The sequence below is a fragment of the Orycteropus afer genome, unplaced genomic scaffold (assembly GCF_000298275.1).
Source record: "Orycteropus afer afer isolate SDZICR_OR568_19922 unplaced genomic scaffold, OryAfe1.0 scaffold00188, whole genome shotgun sequence".
NCBI classification, from domain to species: domain Eukaryota; kingdom Metazoa; phylum Chordata; class Mammalia; order Tubulidentata; family Orycteropodidae; genus Orycteropus; species Orycteropus afer.
This window is the reverse complement of record NW_006921775.1, coordinates 6,195,883-6,214,591: the sequence shown is the minus strand read 5'-3', so window position 1 is coordinate 6,214,591 and position 18,709 is coordinate 6,195,883. Positions and strand designations below refer to the sequence as shown.

At 38.0% G+C, this 18,709-nt stretch overlaps 1 protein-coding gene across 1 annotated transcript in view; it reads left to right on the top strand.

Moving 5' to 3' along the window:
- Positions 1 to 18,709, top strand: part of TFDP2 (transcription factor Dp-2) — a 135,821-nt gene that overhangs the window by 24,813 nt on the left and 92,299 nt on the right. The window contains exon 2 of the mRNA XM_007947535.2: positions 10,354 to 10,457. Coding sequence (XP_007945726.2) covers positions 10,354 to 10,457 — 104 coding nt within the window. The remainder of the gene's footprint in view (positions 1 to 10,353; positions 10,458 to 18,709) is intronic.

Here is an 18,709-nt window from a genome sequence, read left to right as displayed (position 1 = left end):
GTGGGTGTAGTTGTGTCTTATGGGGACTGTTGTTGTCTCCCACTCAATTAGACACAAATTACAATCAAATAACCTTCAAAAAACTTGTCAGTCTTACAGGTCCCGAGTGTCCTTGGGGTTGCTGGAAAGCAGGACATGTTCTTAAGCCCCAGAAATCTGCTAGAGCGTTGTCTCTTTACATATCCAAAATAGTCAAGCCACTTTTTAAACCTTCAAAATGGTGGCATCCTCCAAACTGGCAAAGTCCAGAGCTCAGCCCACCTTTCTCTTTACCTTCTTTGTTTGTTCCCCAGCCACCATGCACAGTCCTCTGTGCAGTCCCTGGCTAGCAGGGTGATTTTTAGCTTAATTCTTACGTCCTACCACCACTCAGGAGTCTCCAAACTGTCTGTGCCGTCAGGATAGCTCAGGATTGCTGTCAGACTGCAGCTCCGTCTGTCTCCTTTTTTGGTATTTTCATGCAAATTCTTCTGCTAGTTGGGGTTTAGTCCACTTCTATATCCTTCCCTTCAAGGCTCAGGGGTCCAGGATTATCTTCTATGTCTGTGTTAATTAGTTTCCCTTTTCTTTGTTGAAGAGGGTCTGTGCAGTCTTTCTGCCTAGTCCGCCATCTTGCCGGAACCCTAAAGTAGTTTTAATTTTTAGTGGAACATAAAAAGCCCTTGTGGTGCAATGGTCAACGTGGCTGCTAATAAAAAAATTAGCTATTCAAACCTATCCAGGGGCTCCACAGGAAAAGGACTGGCAGTCTGCTTCTGTAAAGATGACTGTTCTTGCCGTTAGCCTCAAAATCCTTGCGCAGTTCTGTTCTGTCACCAAAATTAACAGCACCTAAAAACAACAATTACAAAATATAAGCACTCCATTTATAGAAGATAATTTGTTTCAACAGCTATAGCTGATTCCCTGTCCTTCTCCCATTTTCTCTCTCTCTCTTGGTGCAATAGCATTAGTTTTTTATAAATGATAAAACAATTACCTGCATATTCATAAAAAAAATTTTAAATAATGAATAGTATAAAACAATAATAAATCTCCCCTGAAATGGAATACATGTCTAGTTGTATGTCCATGAACAGCTGCCTCTTTTGCCGTGAGACCAGAAGAGCTAGATGGTACCCCACTGCCATTAAAAAACAAACAAACAAACTCACTGCCTTCAAGTCGGATCTGACTCATGGCGACCCCTTCTTGGGTTTCTGAGGTGGTATCATTATGGAAGTAGATTGCCCAACCTTCTTTCCAAGGAGTGGGTAGTAAGTTTGAACCGCCAGTCTTTTGGTTAGCAGTGAAGCGCCTTAGGCAGTACACTACCAGAGCTCTGGCCACTTTAGTAGTGACACTTTAAAAAAGTCTTTGCAGCAGATTTGCCCAATGCAATACATGGTTTGATTTCTTGACTGCTTCTTCCATGGGCATTGGTTGTGGATCCAAGTAAAATGAATTCCTTGACACACTTCAATCTTTTCTCCATTTATCATGGTATTGCTTATTGGTCCAGTTGTGAGGAATTTTGTTTCCTTTATGTTGAGTTGCAATGCATACTGAGAGCTGTGGTGTCTGATCTTTCTCAATAAGTGTTTCATGTCTTTTTCACTTTCAGCAAGCAGGGTTGTCATCTGCATTCTGCAGGTTGTTAATAAGTCTTCCTCCTAACCTGCTGCCACATTCTTCTTCATGTAGTCCAACTTCTCAGATTATTGTTTAGTATGCAGATTGAATAAATATGGTGAAAGGATAAAATGCTGACACATACCTTTCCTGATTTTAAACCTTGAAATATCCCCTTTTTCAAAACAAGTGCCTCTTGGTACAGGAATTCCCATTCTTCACAATATTATCCATAATTTGTTATGATCCATACAGTCAAATGCCTTTGCGTAGTCAATAAACCACAGGTAAACATCTTTGTGGTATTCTCTGCATTCAGCCAAGATCCATCTGGCATCAGCAATGATAATCCCTTGTTCCACATACTTTTCTGAATCAAGCTTGAATTCCTAGCAGTTCCATATTGATGTACTGCTGCAACTGTTTTTTTGTGATATTTTACTTGCATGTGATATTAATAATACTGTTTGATAACTTCCACATTCTGTTGGATCACCTTTATTTTGAATGGGTACAAATAAGGAGCTCTTCCAGTTGGTTGGCAAGGATGCTGTCTTCCAGATTTCATGGCATAAACAAGTAAGTCCCTCTAGTGCTGCATCCAGTTGTTGAAACATGTCAATGAGTATTCCATTAATTCTGGACCCTTGTTTTTCACCAATTCAGTACAGCTTGTACTTCTTCCTTCCCTCCTTCAGTTTCAGAGGCAATACCTCTATGGAAGTAGATTACCCAGTCTTCCTTCCGAGGAGTTGGGTGGTGGGTTTGAACCACCAGCCTTCTGGTTAGCCGTCAGTTGTTTTAGGCACTATGTTACCAGAGCTCCCAGATGATATGCTACCTCCTGAAATAGTTAACTGTCGACCAGTTCTTTTTGGTACAGTAACTCTGTATATCCTTCCATCTTCTTTTGATGCTTCCTGCATCTTTCAGAATTTGCCATAGAATCCTTCATTATAACTCAAGGCTTAAATTTTTCTTTAGTTCTTTCAGCCCGAGCAATGCCAAGTGTGTTCTTCCCTTTTAGTTTTCAAATTCCAGGTCTTTGCCCATTTCATTATAATACCTTACTTTGTCTTCTTGAGCTGTGCTTTTGAAAACATCTCTTCAGCTCTTACACTTCATAAATTCTTACATTCAAGAGCAAATTTCAGAGTCTATTATGACATCCATTTTGGTCACGGAACTTACTAAGGAAGTAACAGAGTACAACTTGGAATCAGGATTAACAGGCTACAATTCAGAATCAGGATCAGGAGGCATATAGGCAAATCTCCTTTCTTAAGGGCAGGACACCTCTCTCAGCTCCTCTCGATTGTGCAGACTTCCTTTCAGCCCCAAGAACAGGCTTCTCTTGCCTATTCAATAAAGGCTTCTCTTGCCTCCATCAGAAAACTCCTCTTGGCTCTGCCATCCATCATCACTGCGTGCTGCAGTACCCCTTTGAGACCTGTCCCCACTGACTCTGCCACTGGGCCATTTTCAGGCCTGTTACTATCAGCTCTGCTGCTGTTCCCCTTCTGGGCTTCTCTCTGCCTTCGGTGTTAATAGACCTTGACCCATATTAAAACTCTTTTAGGAAGTTCCTGGCCTGCTTGCTCTCTCTGTTTATCTTTTTTCTCTTCTTTCTTCCTTCTTCTTCTCTTCCTTCTTCTTTCTGAAAACTTCTGTGAGGTTGGCTGCTTATATCTACAGCTCTTTTTTTTTTTTTATTTTATTGTGATTTGGGTGAGAGTCTACAGAGCAAATTCATTTTCTATGAAGCAGTTCACATATACTTTGTCTCATGACATTGACTGTGATTTCCCACAATGCATCAGCTCTCTTCCCACTTCCTGTATACAACTCTTTGTCATTTTCAAGGCATGACCTCTCCCAGCAAGGTCCACACTGACCAGTCCCCTCACAGTAGGCCGTAGATGCTTCATTTGCATAGTAGGCTACAGACATTTCATTTGCACAGTCTGTTGACCACAAGGTATATACCAATCATAGGGCAGGCTACAGCCCAAAACCAAAAAACTAAACCTCTTTCAAGTTGATTCCAACCCATTGTGACTCTATTGAACAGAGCAGAACTTCCCTATATGGTTTCCAAGGATGTTAATCTTTACAGAAGTTGACTACCATATCTTTCTCCCGTGGAGCAACTGGTGAATGCAAACCATTGGCCTTCCTGTTGGCAGCTTCGGGCTCTAACCACTACACCACCCACCAGGGCTACTTTTGACTATAGCCCACGACCAGACAAAAAAGTGTATCAAACCACAAATTGTTTACAGTTTATCCAGGAAATGTCAATCAATCAGGGCAAAGATTGTTATATATTAAAGGGGAGATGAACTATACGGAGTCGCCAAGCACTCTGAGACCAAATCAAGCTTTAAGTCCTTTAATTCCAGGGTTGAGAGGTGGCTCATGCCAAATGGGAGTCTCGACCCAGAAGAGCAGCTTCACAGGCTTTATAAAGACAAAACCCACAGGTGGCCAGGGTGTAATATTGAGTGTCTCTTTTCTATCCTTGGCAAGCAATCTTTTACAGAAGCAGAAAGCAATGTTAAACCTAATCTAGCAAATAACACCTGCAGAGAAACTCCTTGGCATTGTGGTTGGGCCTCATCCGCTATGAGGGCTTCAACTAGGACTCAGCCTTTGCACGCAGACTTTCACAGAAGCTGAAAAAAAGCGTTATGCTTGCTCTGGCAAGTCACACATCGTGGTCTGTCTCTGTGGTTGGCATAAGGGCTTAACTAGGTCACCATGTTCTGCTAGAACAGATGGGGTGGCCTAGGCCTGTAGCCTTTCAATTGAAACAGGATGGGGTGGTCTAGACTTGTAGCTTAAGGAGAAAAAAACTTTATGGGGGTATCAGCGTGTCAAGATGGAGTCAGTTAAGCTATCTGGCTCATCACAAGATATCTATCTCCTTAGGACTTAGAAAAATCTCTCAAGCTGTTTTTCCAAAGAACTAAGGTAGAAGGCCACATAAAGGAACTCATTTCACCACACTCTGCCTACCCCTTCACTCTTCTCCCAGCCCTCAGCAACCACTAATCTACATTCTATCTCTATAAATTTGCCTATTCTGAAGATTTCATATAAATGGTATCGTATAATAAGTGGTCTTTTGTGACCATCTTCTTTTACTTAGTATAATGTTTTCAAGGCTTATCAATACTGTGGCATGTGTCACCCTTCTTTCTTTTTTATGACTGAATACTCCACTGAATGGATATATCATATATTGTTTATCTCTTCATTAGTTGATGGGCATTTGGGTTGTTTTTATCTTTTGACTATTATGAATAATGCTCACGTAAATATTCGTATACAAGTTTTGGCAAGAACGTATGTTGTTATTTCTCTTGAGTGTATACCTAGGAATGGGATTACTGAGTCGTATGGTAATTCTGTGTTTAACCTTTTGAGGAACTGCCACATTGTTTTTCAAAACAATTGTACTATTTTATATTCCTACCAGCTGTGTTATGATTTTCTCACATTTTTGCTAACACTTGTTATTGTTTGGCTTTGTTCTTAGCCAGCCTAGTGGTTGTGAAGTGGTATCTCATTGTGGTTTTGATTTGCATTTTGGGAGCTCTGGTAGCATAGTGGCTAAGGCACTTGACTACTAACCCGAAGGCTGGGGGTTCAAACCCACCAGCCACTCCTCAGAAGAGAGGTTGGACAATCCACTTCCGTAGTGATACTGCCTCGGAAACCCAAGGAGGGGTCGCTACGAGTCGGGTCCGACTTAACAGCACATAACAACAACAATGGCTAATGATGTTGAGCATCTTTTGATGTGGTTAGTGGGCATTCGTATAATCTTTGTTGTAGAAATATTTATTCAGATCCTTTGCTTATTTTTAAATAGGATTATTTGTCCTTTTATTACTGAGTTGAAAGATTACTTCATATATTCTAGGTGCAAGTTCCTTATTAGATACATGATTTACAAATATTTTCCCTATTTGGTGTGATATCTTTTCATCTTCTTAATAGTATACTTTGAGTTACAAAGTTTTTTATATTGATGAAATCCAGTGTATCTATTTTGTTGTTGTTGTTACTCATATTTCAGGTGTCATATCTAAGAATCCATTGCAAAAGCTAAGGTTAAGATAATCCTCTATGTTTTCTAAGAGTATTATAGTTTTAATTCTTACATTTAGGTGTTTGATCCATTTTGATTAGTTTTTGAATATAATATTAGGTAGTGATCCAGCCAAGCTCTGGGTCCATTGCCCAGAATGACTTAAGCCAATAAAGACACACGGAGGTGAAGAACAAAAAACATGGCTTTTATTAAGTTTCTATAGGAGCTAAGACAGAGAGGGAAATTCCCTCAGATTCTGTCTTCCTGTTTGTAGATGCGTTCCAAGTTTTTTTTATAGGTTGGGGATTACATCAGAATTATACATACAGTTTCATATGATTATAGGTTGAGCATGCACAGTAAGGGATTCAAAGATAGTGCCCCTTAGCATGTCTCATAATGTTAAATCTCTGCCCGGGGATGTGATTTTTAGTTTGCTAATGTCCCCTTTCATCTAGTTTCAGGCTGTTCCAGGGTCAGCAAACATCCAGACTGTTATTTCTCAGAAACGACATTTTACTTCTTATCTCACTGGGAGAAGCATTGTAGAACTCCTGATGAATATGGTGCATTCTTTTAAGGAACACTGTGGATCAGTAGGAGTCCGACTTTTTCTTTTAAATATGGCTATAACAGTTGTCCTGGCACCATTTGAAGAAAGATGCACCCCTTAAAAGAGTCAACCTTGAGAAATCAGAAGAACAGCATTTGCATTGGGGGAAAGCTAGACAGACAGGAATGTGTAGGTAAGAAGGACACAGGCAAGGGATAGTCACAGGGAGGACATGGCAGGAGAGATTTTTATTGTTGGCATTGTAATTGGGGCCATGAAGCCAAATGTACATGAACTATTGAGAGTAAAACTAATCTGCTTTGTAAATTTGCACCCAAATCAATAAAATTTTTTTCTGAAAAAGATTGTTTTGTTTGGGTCCCTTGCAATTCCATGTGAATTTTGGAATCAGCTTCTCAGTTTCCACAGAGAAGTACACTGGGAATCTGATAGGAATTGCATTGCATCTGTACATCTCCCAATACTTTCGTGGTTTTAATTTTTATGTTTAAATGTTTTATCTTTCTGGAATTTATTTTTATATAGTATGAGAAGTTGAAATCTCAGGTTTCTTTTATCCAAATGGACAGTGTCTTGTCCCAACATCATTTCTTAAACAATCCACCCTTTTGCTATTGATATGAAATGCTACCATTATCATATACAAAATTTTCATATTTCAATTAACTCATTCCAGAGTTCATTGTTGATTTTCTTTATGTTCCTTTGCTGTACCACATTATTTCAATTACTGTAGCTTTGTAACAATTTTGACATCTGGTAGGCTAAAGTTACCTTCTTCCCCAGTATTCCCCTTTCAAAATTATCTTGACCACCTTCTGCTTTCACTCTCCCAAATCCTCTTAGCATCAATTTGTCAAGTATATTAACTTCCCTCGAAATCCTCTTGGTATTTTAACTGGCATAGCAGATAAAGTTCTAATGATTTTTTTCTTTTGACCAAAATTTTATGTTCTAGTTTTCTTTTATTGCTTAAATTTAAAATTAGGGCCAGTCCATTCCCTAGCTTTAATTATCTTTATGTTTCTTGCTTCACTGTTTTTTTTCCTCCAAATTTTTTATTTTTGTTTCTAATATGATATAGCAGAGAAGATCTCATCTGAATCTATCAGCAGCATTAAAATCATTTTTAAAACATTGGAGAGCCAGACTTTTTCAGAGCTGTGTTCTTCCCTATATGTTTCTGTGGTTTGTTCTCCTGCCTAGGATTGAGTTTTTGGTCCATGTCTATCAATTACATGGCTTACATTCCCTTAGAATCATTGATTATTATTTTCCAACTAACTGAATTCTTAAGCAAGTGAATAATCCTATTTGAGGAGTTGTGATAATAACCTCAATTGATAAGGCATGCATTTTCTATATTTAAAAACAAATCAGGTGCATAGTTACGAGGTGGGGAAATTTTATTTGGTAATACTGGTGAATCAGTCGTATTTTAAAAACAAAGGCAATAAAGGACTTAGTGTGTAAGTTGATTTCAAACTCAGTGTGAGTTATGATCCCTGTTGAAAATGAAAAGGATGCACCTTAGGCCGCATTGCAGGAAATATGGCAAGAAAGGTAATAGCTCCAGCTGTGCTGATCAAACAGTGTTTATACACATATTTTGTGCCAGAGACTAAACTAAGTGCTAGGATACAAAACTGAGAAATACAGCCCACTTACAGTAGAGAACTATAAATAAACAGTAACAGGTTTTATGAAAAGCCAAAAGATGGTCATCTAATACCTGAATTGCAGAGTCCGGGGACATCTTTTAAGTAGGAGGTGACACACGGCATACATGGACTTTGAGCTAGGGCTGTGGTGCTCTCTAGTTATAGAACCTTGTACAAATTCTTTCTCCCTCTCAATCTCTGTGTCTTCACGTCTAAAATAGAGTTAGTAATAATCTATTTCACAGTTTTGTTCTAAGCATTAAAATTGTGGTGTATATAAGGAAAGGAAGTCCCTAACACAGAGTATAGATCATGGCAATCAGTCAGTAAATGGTATAGAATGTGTCCGTTTTGAATTGCTAGTAGGAGTTGGCCCCGCAGAGAAGGGCATTACTAGCAGAAGGAAAGGTGTGCAAAGCTAAGATAATTGAGCCTTTCTGGAACTGCAAATATTTAATCTAGTTGGAGAGTAGGGTGCATATCGGGGGAGTAGCTGAAGATGAAGCTGAGAAAAGAGGCAAGGGTAAGATCTTCAACTGGGCATCTGTGCTTTGTTGAGTTTGAGAGGCATTCAGGAATTGTTATGGAGTCTTTGAAGGCCTTAAGTAGGTGTCCAGAATAGTTTCTCCAGTTAAAAAACAAGTTGGTACAGATGGCGGGGGGCAAGAAAAACAATTGGAAGTAGGGTATACAGACAGTTACAGCAGTGGTTATTAGCTCTGGTTGCACATTGGAACCATCTGGAGAACTTTTAACAGTCTGATGCCCAAGTTCACCCCACATCAATTAGATCAGCATCTCAAGGGGCTTTTTTTTAAATTGCTTCTCAGGTGATTACCACGCACAGGCACAGTTGTGAACTGCTGAATTAGTGGGGAACTTTATTCAAGACAGAATTGATGCAGTTCCAAATTGAACAAGTGTACAGGCAGAAAGAGACCAGATTATGGTGAAAACGAGGATGTTGAGGTCAGTTGTATGAAGGAAGAGGCTGAGAGGCAAAGTTGAAGGAAGATTATTTCTGGATTAAGTCCCTGAGTGGATGATGGTGATGATTATATCTCAAAGTTCAGTCATATAACAAGACTGAGAACATTAAGGATAAGCAGATGTGGGTACTAAACTTTCCTGAGTGGGTGTGAGAAAAGTTAAGAATTTGATTTGAAAGCATAGAATTTTAGGGGAGAATGGTCCAATGGCAAATGAGCAGAGACAGAAGCAGAAAGTGAGGAACTAATGGAATAGTTGAAATTCAAGAGGCAGAGTAGATAGTTGATGGGCAAGATTCTCAAGGAGTCAGAAAATGAGGAGCAGAAATGAATTTATATGAAAATGAGGGACATTTCCACTCAAAGGGAAAAAAGTGAAATTAAATAAGTGCAGGTAGGTTTACAGGTTGAGGAGAAAGTGGTATAATTTTGCCTTACAGCCTGATTTCCTTACTGCAGAAAATATGGCTATCTGCTGAGAATTAGAAGGTAAGAGAAGGGGACTAAGGAGTGTGGTCAAGATTTGAAATTGCCAAAGAAGGGGGCCACTTGAGGAAGGAGACTAAGAAGAACGTGCTTTTTTAGTCCTGTTCCTAATTATTCTCCTTCACCCCCACAGGTTTCAATATTGGCATCTTCTTTTTCACATACATGCTGAGTGAACTCATTTGTTATATTCAGTTGTAGTTGTTAACATTCTAAGAGAACCATTGATAACTGAAGTGCGTCCCGAGGAAAAAGTAGATAATATGTTAGTTTAGGAAATGATTGGTTGTTTTTTTGTTTTGTTTTATTGGTAGCCATGTGCTACCTTAATTTGAAATTTATGGTTAAAATTCACTAGAAAACACTGTATACATCCTACAAACCCCAACATCAGTAGCTAATTGGCATCATGGTTTTGTTTCCTTTAGTATCATAAAACTCAAAAAAAACCCTACAAACTCAACATTTTGATAAACTTTAAATTTTAAGTGAAAATACTGATATTATTTGAAGTTTTCTGCTATGAATACACTGTAAAGAAATTCAAATATATGTTTATCTTATTTTTTGTCATATTAGACTCCATACATTTTTTTTCAGTGACTTGATTTCTCAATTATTTGATATAAGCTATGATTTATATTATTTATTGTCTAGATAAGTTCTTCCTCTAAAATCAGATGCCAACTAAAAATCTAGTAGTTAGCTGTCAGATGGATTGGGACTGTTTTATAAATTTCTTATTCAATAGAATGAATTGTATTTACTACAACAAAATAGTCATTAGTATAACTTTTCAATAATATTTCTTGTTTAGAACTTACTTCTTGAGATAATTATGAATTATTTAAGGAAAACTGGACTTAAGACTCTGGATGTATAGATATACATGATATGGCAGAACACTAATCTCATGTTTTGATACCATTTCAGGTAACGTTTCTTTTGTTGCATTTCCAGTTTCGAGCACCAACTCACCAACAAAGATTTTACCAAAAACTTTAGGACCAATAAATGTGAATGTTGGACCCCAAATGGTAAGAAAATCATCACATCTTAAAGTTTGAAACTATACTTAGGCAAGAATAAAGGATAATTGTAATAAAGATGTTAGGTCAGATATTCCACTCAATTTCAGTTATCTCTGTCACTTTTTAAAAAAGTTTTGTTTTCATCTGAATATAGCTAGTTAGCTCAGTCTTAGAAGGGAAAAAAAATGTATTGGGCTTGTCAGTGTTTAAACTTTTGATATTTGAATAAATGGATTCTGGATGTGTAATTAAGATTTTCACTCCCTACGTGAGCTTTTCATGTTTATAGTTGCTTAATTAAATTGACTTGATATGTTATATTTTATGCTCTTTTCTTTTGATTATTAAAAAAGCCCTTTACCATCATAAACTATGTGTTCTCATTTAAATGTTATTTTTTACCTAAGAGTTAATCTGTACATAGTGCTATTAATTTAAAATTCTGTCTGTTAACATCTGAGGAAAAAGCAACATGCCAATTCATTTTTATTGGTAGCAATCAAAATAGTGAATGAAAAATGGGAAATATTTAACCCTTTTTCCAGAAGATGTTGATTACTTATGCCACAGCTTGACGTGTATAGAACTTTCAGAAAGACTAATTTATATAGAAAAAACTTTTACTGATAGTTTTCCAGGGTTTTTTTTTAATTATTATTTTCGCAGTGTTCCCTCCCATTCCCTCCCTCCCCTCCTAACCAACAAAGAGAGTTTCCTTCCATATATGAACCTTTCCTTGACTTTTTACAATAATGAACTAATACACTGTTTGTCCTTCTGTGATTGATTTATTTCACACAGCATGTCCTCCAAGTTCATCCAGTTTATGCAGTGTCTTTTAGATTTTACATTATTTTTTAGTGTTACATAGTATTCTGTTGGGTTCCTGTATCATAGTTTGGTTATCCATTTTTCTGTTGATGGGCATCTAGGTTGTTTTCAGTTATAAATAGTACTATGATGAACATGGGTGTGCATAAAACTGTTCTCATCCTGGCTCTTACTTCCTTAGGATGTATACCTAGTAATGGGATTGCTGGATCAAATGCTATTTCTAATTTTTAAGGAATTGCCATACTGTTTTCCACAGTGGTTATATTATTTTACAGTCCCACCAGCAGTGTTTGCGACTCCCAGTCTCTCCACATCCTTACCAGCATTTGTTATTTTCTGTCTTGTTGAACTTTGCTATTAGTGCTGGGGCAAGATAGTATCTCATTTTTGTTTTGATTTGCATCTCTCGAATGGCTAATGATCGTGAACAGTTCTTCAGTTGTTTTTTGGCCGCCTGACTATCCTCTTTGGTGAAGTGTCTGTTCATGTCTTCTGCCCATTTTTGCATTGGATTTTTTTGTTTTTTTGGTGTTGAGATGCTGGGGATTTCTATAAATTTTAGAAGTCCTTTGTCAGATATGTCCTTGCTGAATATTTTTTCCCAATCTGTAGGTTCTCTTTTGACTCTTTTGGAGAAGTCTTTATGAAGCACATAAAAATTTAATTTTTAGAAGGTCCCATTCATCTAGTTTATTTTCTGTTCTTTGTGCATTTTGGATTATGCTTGATAGTCTATTTATGCCATATATTACGGGCCCTAAATTTGCCCTAGTTTTTCCTTGAGGAACTTTATAGTTTTAGGTTTCACATTTAAATATTTGATCCATCTGGAGTTAGTTTGTGTATGGTGTGAGGTACAGATCTTGTTTCATTTTTCTGCAGATGGATCTCCAGTTTTACCAGCACCATTTATTAAACAAACATTCTCTTCCCCATTTAATGGATTTTGGGCCTTTGTCAAAGATCAGCTGACTATAGGTCGATGGATCTATTTCTGGGTTCTCAATTCTATTCCATTGGTCTATGTATCTGTCATTAAATCAATACCAGGCAGTTTTGACTACTGTGGCTGTATAGTAGTAGGTTTTGAGATCAAGAAGTATGAGACCTCGTACTTTGTTCTTCTTCAGTAGTACTTTGCTTATCTGAGATCTCTTTCTTTTTCATATAAAGTTAGTGATTAGGTTTTCCATATCCTTAAAGAATGTTTATGGGATCTGGGTTGGGATTGCATTGATTGTATAGGTTACTTTGGGTATTATTGATATTTTCACAATGTTCAGTCTTCCTATCCACGAGCATGGTATGTTCTTCCATTTATGTAGACCTCTTATGATTTCTTGAAGTAGTGTTTGTAGTTTTCTTTGTATAGATCTTTTGTGTCCCTGGTAAGATTTATTACCAAGTATTTTATGATTTTGGTAGCTATTGTAAATGGTATTGATTTCCTTATTTCCTTTTCAGCAATCTCTTTGCTTGTGTAGCAGAATCCCACTCATTTTTGTATACTTATCTTGTATCCTACCACTATGCTAAATCTCTCAATTAATTCCAGTAGTTTTTTCTGCTGAGTCTCTTAGGTTTTCTGTGTCTAGGATCATATCATCAGCAAATCGGGATAATTTGACTTCTTCCTTACCAATTTGCATGCCTTTGATTTCCCTTTCTTGCCTTATTGTCCTGGCTAGGACTTCCAGTACAGTGTTGAATAGAAGGGGTGATAGAGGGCATCCTTGTCTGGTTCCTGTTGACAAGGAGAATGGTTTCAGTCTCTCTCCATTGAGAATAATGTTGGCTGTTGGTTTTGCATGTATGCCCTTTATTATGTTGAGGAATATACCTTCTATTGCTATTTTGCTGAGAGTTTTGATCAGAAATTGGTGTTGGATTTTATCAAATGCCTTTTCTGCATTGATTGATATGATCATGTGTTTCTTCTCCTTTGTTTTATTTATGTGATGTATGACATTGATTGCTTTTCTAATGTTGAACCATCCTTGCCTTCCTGGTGTGAACCCCACCTGGTCATAATGTATTATTTTTCTGATATGTTGTTGGAGTCTGTTGTCTAAGATTTTGTTGAAGATTTTTGCATTTGTATTTATGAGGGATATCAGTCTATAGTATTCTTTTTTCATAATGTCTTTGCCTGGTTTTGGTATCAAGGTTATGCTTTGGGAAGATTCCATCCTTTTCTATATTTTGGATTAGTTTGAGTAGGATTGGTGTCAGTTTTCCTTACATGGAGATAAATTTTACTGGTAGTTTTCCTTTTTTTTTTTTAAATTCTATTTGATAGGGCCATAGCTGTGAACCTGGATTATGCTCAGTATGTTCTAAAATCCAACCACAAAGCAAAAAGAACTTCTCGGGGAAACTGTTCAAACAATACAGTGGGGTTATGTGCAAACTCAAATGCCTTCATTAGGTTATCTAAAATAGATGAAGTGGACTTCAGCAAGATGACAGACTAAGCAGATAAATTACTCAGATGCCTTACAACAAAGACATGTGAAACCAAACAAAAGAGATAGAGATGATAATCCTGGAAACCTGAGCTTCAAAGGATTGGGTAAAGAAGTAGATCAAATACCAACTAGAAGAAGAAACTGAATGAAAAGATAAACAAGAGACAGACAAAGCAGTGAATTGTCAGCTGACGTGACAAAGTGTGGCCTTCTGGAATTTTTTCAGGCAGTGTTGTGATCAGAGCTGCAAACTGATAATCATTTCTGCTCACCCAAGGCTACAACGGCGCCCACACTAATAGCTGGTAACCAGAAAGGTGCAATTTTTCCCTTTGTTCCCCACCCCCTCCTGGTGACCATATGTGTGGCCGTCTCTTACCCCCAAGTACCTGGTGGCCAGTGACACCCCCCTGTGTGATCCATGCTCTGCCTGAGTTTGAAGGTGAATCCTTATGGATCAGGAGCTCTGGTAGCATAGAGCCTAAGGCACTTGACTGCTAATGATAAGGCTGGCTGTTTAAACCCACCAGCCACTCCTCAGAAGGAATGTTGGGCAATCTACTTCTGTAGTGATACCATCTCGGAAGCCCAAGGAGGGGTCACTATGAGTCAGGTACAACTTGATGGCACATAACAACAACAGCAACACCCTTATGGATCAGCCCCCTGGTGGGTGCCACCCCTGTGTTTGGAGGCATGTGCTTGCCACCTCCTCGGACCAGCAGAATGTGCAATGTCAGACCAGGCACCCTGCCCCCAGGCGCCCTGCCCCCAACTGCCTTCTAGGCCAGCAAGAACTCTGCCCTGGACCAGGAAAATCGCTTTCAGTTACCTCCTAGTCCATGGGACCCCCTTCCAGAACTGAGTGCCCTGCTACCAGTTGCCTTCTAGGCTGGCAGCAGTTCCATCCTGGGTTGGTGACCCACCCCCAGCCACTGTCTCAGCTGGCAGAAGCACCACCTGGATGCCCTGTACCCTACTTTACTCCTTTCTTTTTTTCTTTTTCTCTATTTATTTATTTGTTTTTCTGGTTTCCTTTTTTCTTTCTCACATTTATCCCTTCTTCTCTTTCTCCTTTTCTTCTTTATTACATACTATTAGCTTTTTCATTTTCTCTTTTCTTTTATTCCTCTCTCTAGTGTTTGTTTTTCTTTTCCTTTCCTTGTTTTGTTTTTTTTTTTTTCTTTCTCTTTTTATAAAATTTAATTTATTATTTTTTTTTGTTGTTGTTGCTGTTTGGTTTTTAACTCTTGGTTTTTTTTTAATAATTTTTTGTGCCTACACTGCCCAGCCACAGCTGCACCTCCTGTAGCTCAGAGCCACCAACTATTCCTGCACCACCTGATGAATGATAGATGGCAGCCAACACCAGCTCATCCCACCCTCAACTGCTCTACACAAACAGTGAACAGAGAACTGTACATACATTCTGATCCTTAATCACACCCACCATGAGACAAGTTGTGAGCACTAAATGCTGCCGGTCTAACAAGCAGAATAGCACCCATACCCTGCTTGCTCAGATATATCAAAACAAAATAAAGCAAAAAGAAAAACCTGGATGAAACACACCAGCATATAATCACCAATAAAATAGAAATATAGTCATAGCACACTATCTCTGGATACAACAGACAACTTCAGTTCACACAAAGAAACAGGACAGAGTGATGCAAAATGATCAGAATACAGAGCCAGAAAACCTCCCTGATGAAGAAATGGCATTGGAACTACCTGATAAGGAAGTTAAATGAATTATATTTAGGTTCATTCAGTGGATTGAGAGAAAGATCATGAAAACACAGACAAAACTCTAGGAGAATTCAGGGAACAAGTAAAAGAACAAATGGAGAAAATAAATAAAGTATGAGAAACCATACAAAAATAGCAAATAGAAATCCAGATTAAATTTTTAGAAACAGGTAATGCATTGAAAGGGTAAAGGAATAGAGTTGAGTCAATGGAAGGCAGAATTAATGAGATTGAAGACAAATCTCTCAATATTACCCTGGGAAGATGGGGCAATCTACTTCTGTAGTGATACTGCCTTGGAAACGCAAGGAGGGGTCGCTATGAGTCGGGTCTGACTCGGTGGCACATAACAACAACAACAAGAGGAACAATCAGAAAAAAAGGATGTGGATTGCAGGGGGGCAAGAAAAAAAGGCTAACAATTATGTGGGAAACCATCAAGAGGAATAACTTACATGTGATGGAAATTCTAGAACAGGAGGAGATTAAAAACTGCACAGGAAAAATTGTCAGAGATTTATTGGAAGGAAACTTTTCTAATATCATGAAAGATGACAAGATATGCATTAAAGGATTTTAATGAATCACAAATAAAATAGACCCCAAAAGAAAACCTCCAAGGCAGTCCAATCAGACCTTCCAAAACCAAAGTCAAAGATAGAATCCTGAAAGCAGCTCAGGAAAAATGAAAAGTTTACCTACAAAGGAGAACCAATGAGACTGAATTCTGATTTCTTGACAGAAACCATGAAGGCAAGGAAGACAATGGAATGATGTATATGAAAGAAACCCTGAAAGAAGAAAATGCCAACCAAGAATGATATATGCAGTAAAATTATCCCTCAAATACAATTGAAATTAGGACATTTCCAAAGAAACAGAAATTAAGGGGGTTTGTAAAAACCAAACCAACTTTACAAGAAATAGTAAAGGGAGTTCTTTGGACAGAGAACTTACAATGGCAGACAATTTAATATTAACACACATGGCAACATCACCCAAAACCCAACCCAGATATGAAGTATTTAAAATAAACCTACAAGACTGAAAATGGGGAACCAGAAACAGCAATTTGTAATTGAGGACAGCATAGTGCCTAAGGCACTTGACTGCTAACCAGAAGGCTGGAGGTTCAAACCCACCAGCCACTCCTCAGAAGGAAGATGGGGCAATCTACTTCCGTAGTAATACTGCCTCAGAAACCCAAGGAGGGGTCGCTATGAGTCACGTCCAACTTGATGGCACATAACAACAACATACAGCAAAAAGAGGGAATAAATAGTGAAGTCATGGGACTTCCAAATGGAGAGGCTCAAAACCATATCAAGATACCACGAACTGTTTTAAACTTGGGAAGAAAATACTAAATTACAGGGTAACCTCAAGTAAATGAATAACCCTTCTCATCAAAATAAAAAAGAACATCATAAAGATTTAGTAAACACTATAACAACAGGAATGAAAAAAATTTTAAGAAAATCCATAAAAAAAATGAACTCAGCACAGAAAATTATGTGGAACAAAAATATCAGTAGCACAACAAAACACAGAAAATGACAGAATAAATTCATATCTGTTGTTAATTACCCTGAATGTAAATGGATTAAATGCACCAGTCAAGAGAAAGAGAGTAGCAAAATGGATAAGAAAACATGACTCATCAATATGCTGTCTATAAGAGACACACTTTAGACCCCAAGACAAAAATAGACCAAAGACCAAAGGAGGGAAAAAAATATATCCAAAATATATTTGGATGGCAATCCAAAAAAACAGGAGTAGCAATATTAATTTCTGATCAAATAGACTTTAAGGCAAAGTAGACAAGGAAGGACATCATATAATGCCTAAAGGGACTATTGAGAAAGAGGACCTACACATAATAAATATCTACACACAGAATGAAAGCGCCCCAAAATACATAATCAATCTTTAACAGAAAAGAGAAATAGGTTCACAATAACAGTAGGAGACTTTTAAAACACCACTTTCAATAAGACAGAGAACAAATAGAAAGAAATTCAACAAAGATACAGTAGTTCTAAACAACACAATTAACTTAACCTCATAGGCATATACAGAACACTCCGCCCCACAGCAGCACAATACATATTTTTTTTCCAGTACACTTGAAACATTCTCTAGAATAGACCGTATGTTAAGCCATGAAGCAAGCCTCAATAAATTGAAACACAATGCTATAAAATTAGAAATCAACAAGAGGAAGACCAAAGGGGGGAAGAAGGAAACACATGAAAACTGAATAATACTCTGCTTAAAAACTAGTAGGAAATAGAAAAATGAAATTTAAAAATTTCTTGAATCATACAATATTGAAAACACACAATAACCAAAATGTTTGGAGCACAGCAAAGGGAGTGCTTAAAAGGCATTTAACATACACATCAAAAAAGAAGAAATAACAAAGTCCACACCTGAACCTAACATCTCCAGCAACTGGAAAAACAGAGGAAAATAAGCATACATTCATCAGAAGAAAAGAAATAATAAAGATTTGAGCAGAAATAAATGAAACAGAAAAACAAAGAATCAGCAAAACTAGAAGTATTTTGAAAGCATTAATAAAATTGACAAACTATTGGTAAGTCTAACAAAGAAAAAGATGTAAATGCATGAGAGAAATGGGCAGTGTCACAACAGATCAACCAAAATTAAAAGGATAATAACAATAAGGTGAAGAACTGTATACTCTTAATAAATTTGAAAACCTAGAGGAAATGGAAGAAAGGGGATAAAGGCCTTGAACCCGGACAGAAGAGCAGTCAGCCCCAGGGTTACAGGTGAGGTGAGACAACTCAGGGACGCCCAGAGTAGCAGGCTGGAAGAGCAGGAGAAAGGGGATAAAAGCCAGGAAGCCAGAGAGAAGAGCAGTCAGCCGAAGGATTAGGTGAGGAGGGGAAACTCAGGCCCGCCCAGAGTAGCAGGCCGGAAGAGCAGGAGAAAGGGGATAAGAGCCTTGAACCCGGACAGAAGAGCAGTCAGTCCCAGGATTACAGGTGAGGAGAGACAACTCAGGGACGCCCAAAGAAGCAGGCCAGAAGAGCAGGAGAAAGGGGATTAAAAGCCAGATAGCCAGACAGAGGAACAGTCAGCCACAGAGACCCAGGTGGGGGTGATACGAGAGGTCTCCAACAGCAGGACAAACTTGTCTGTCGGTTTGTCCTACTGTGGTGACATGTAGAC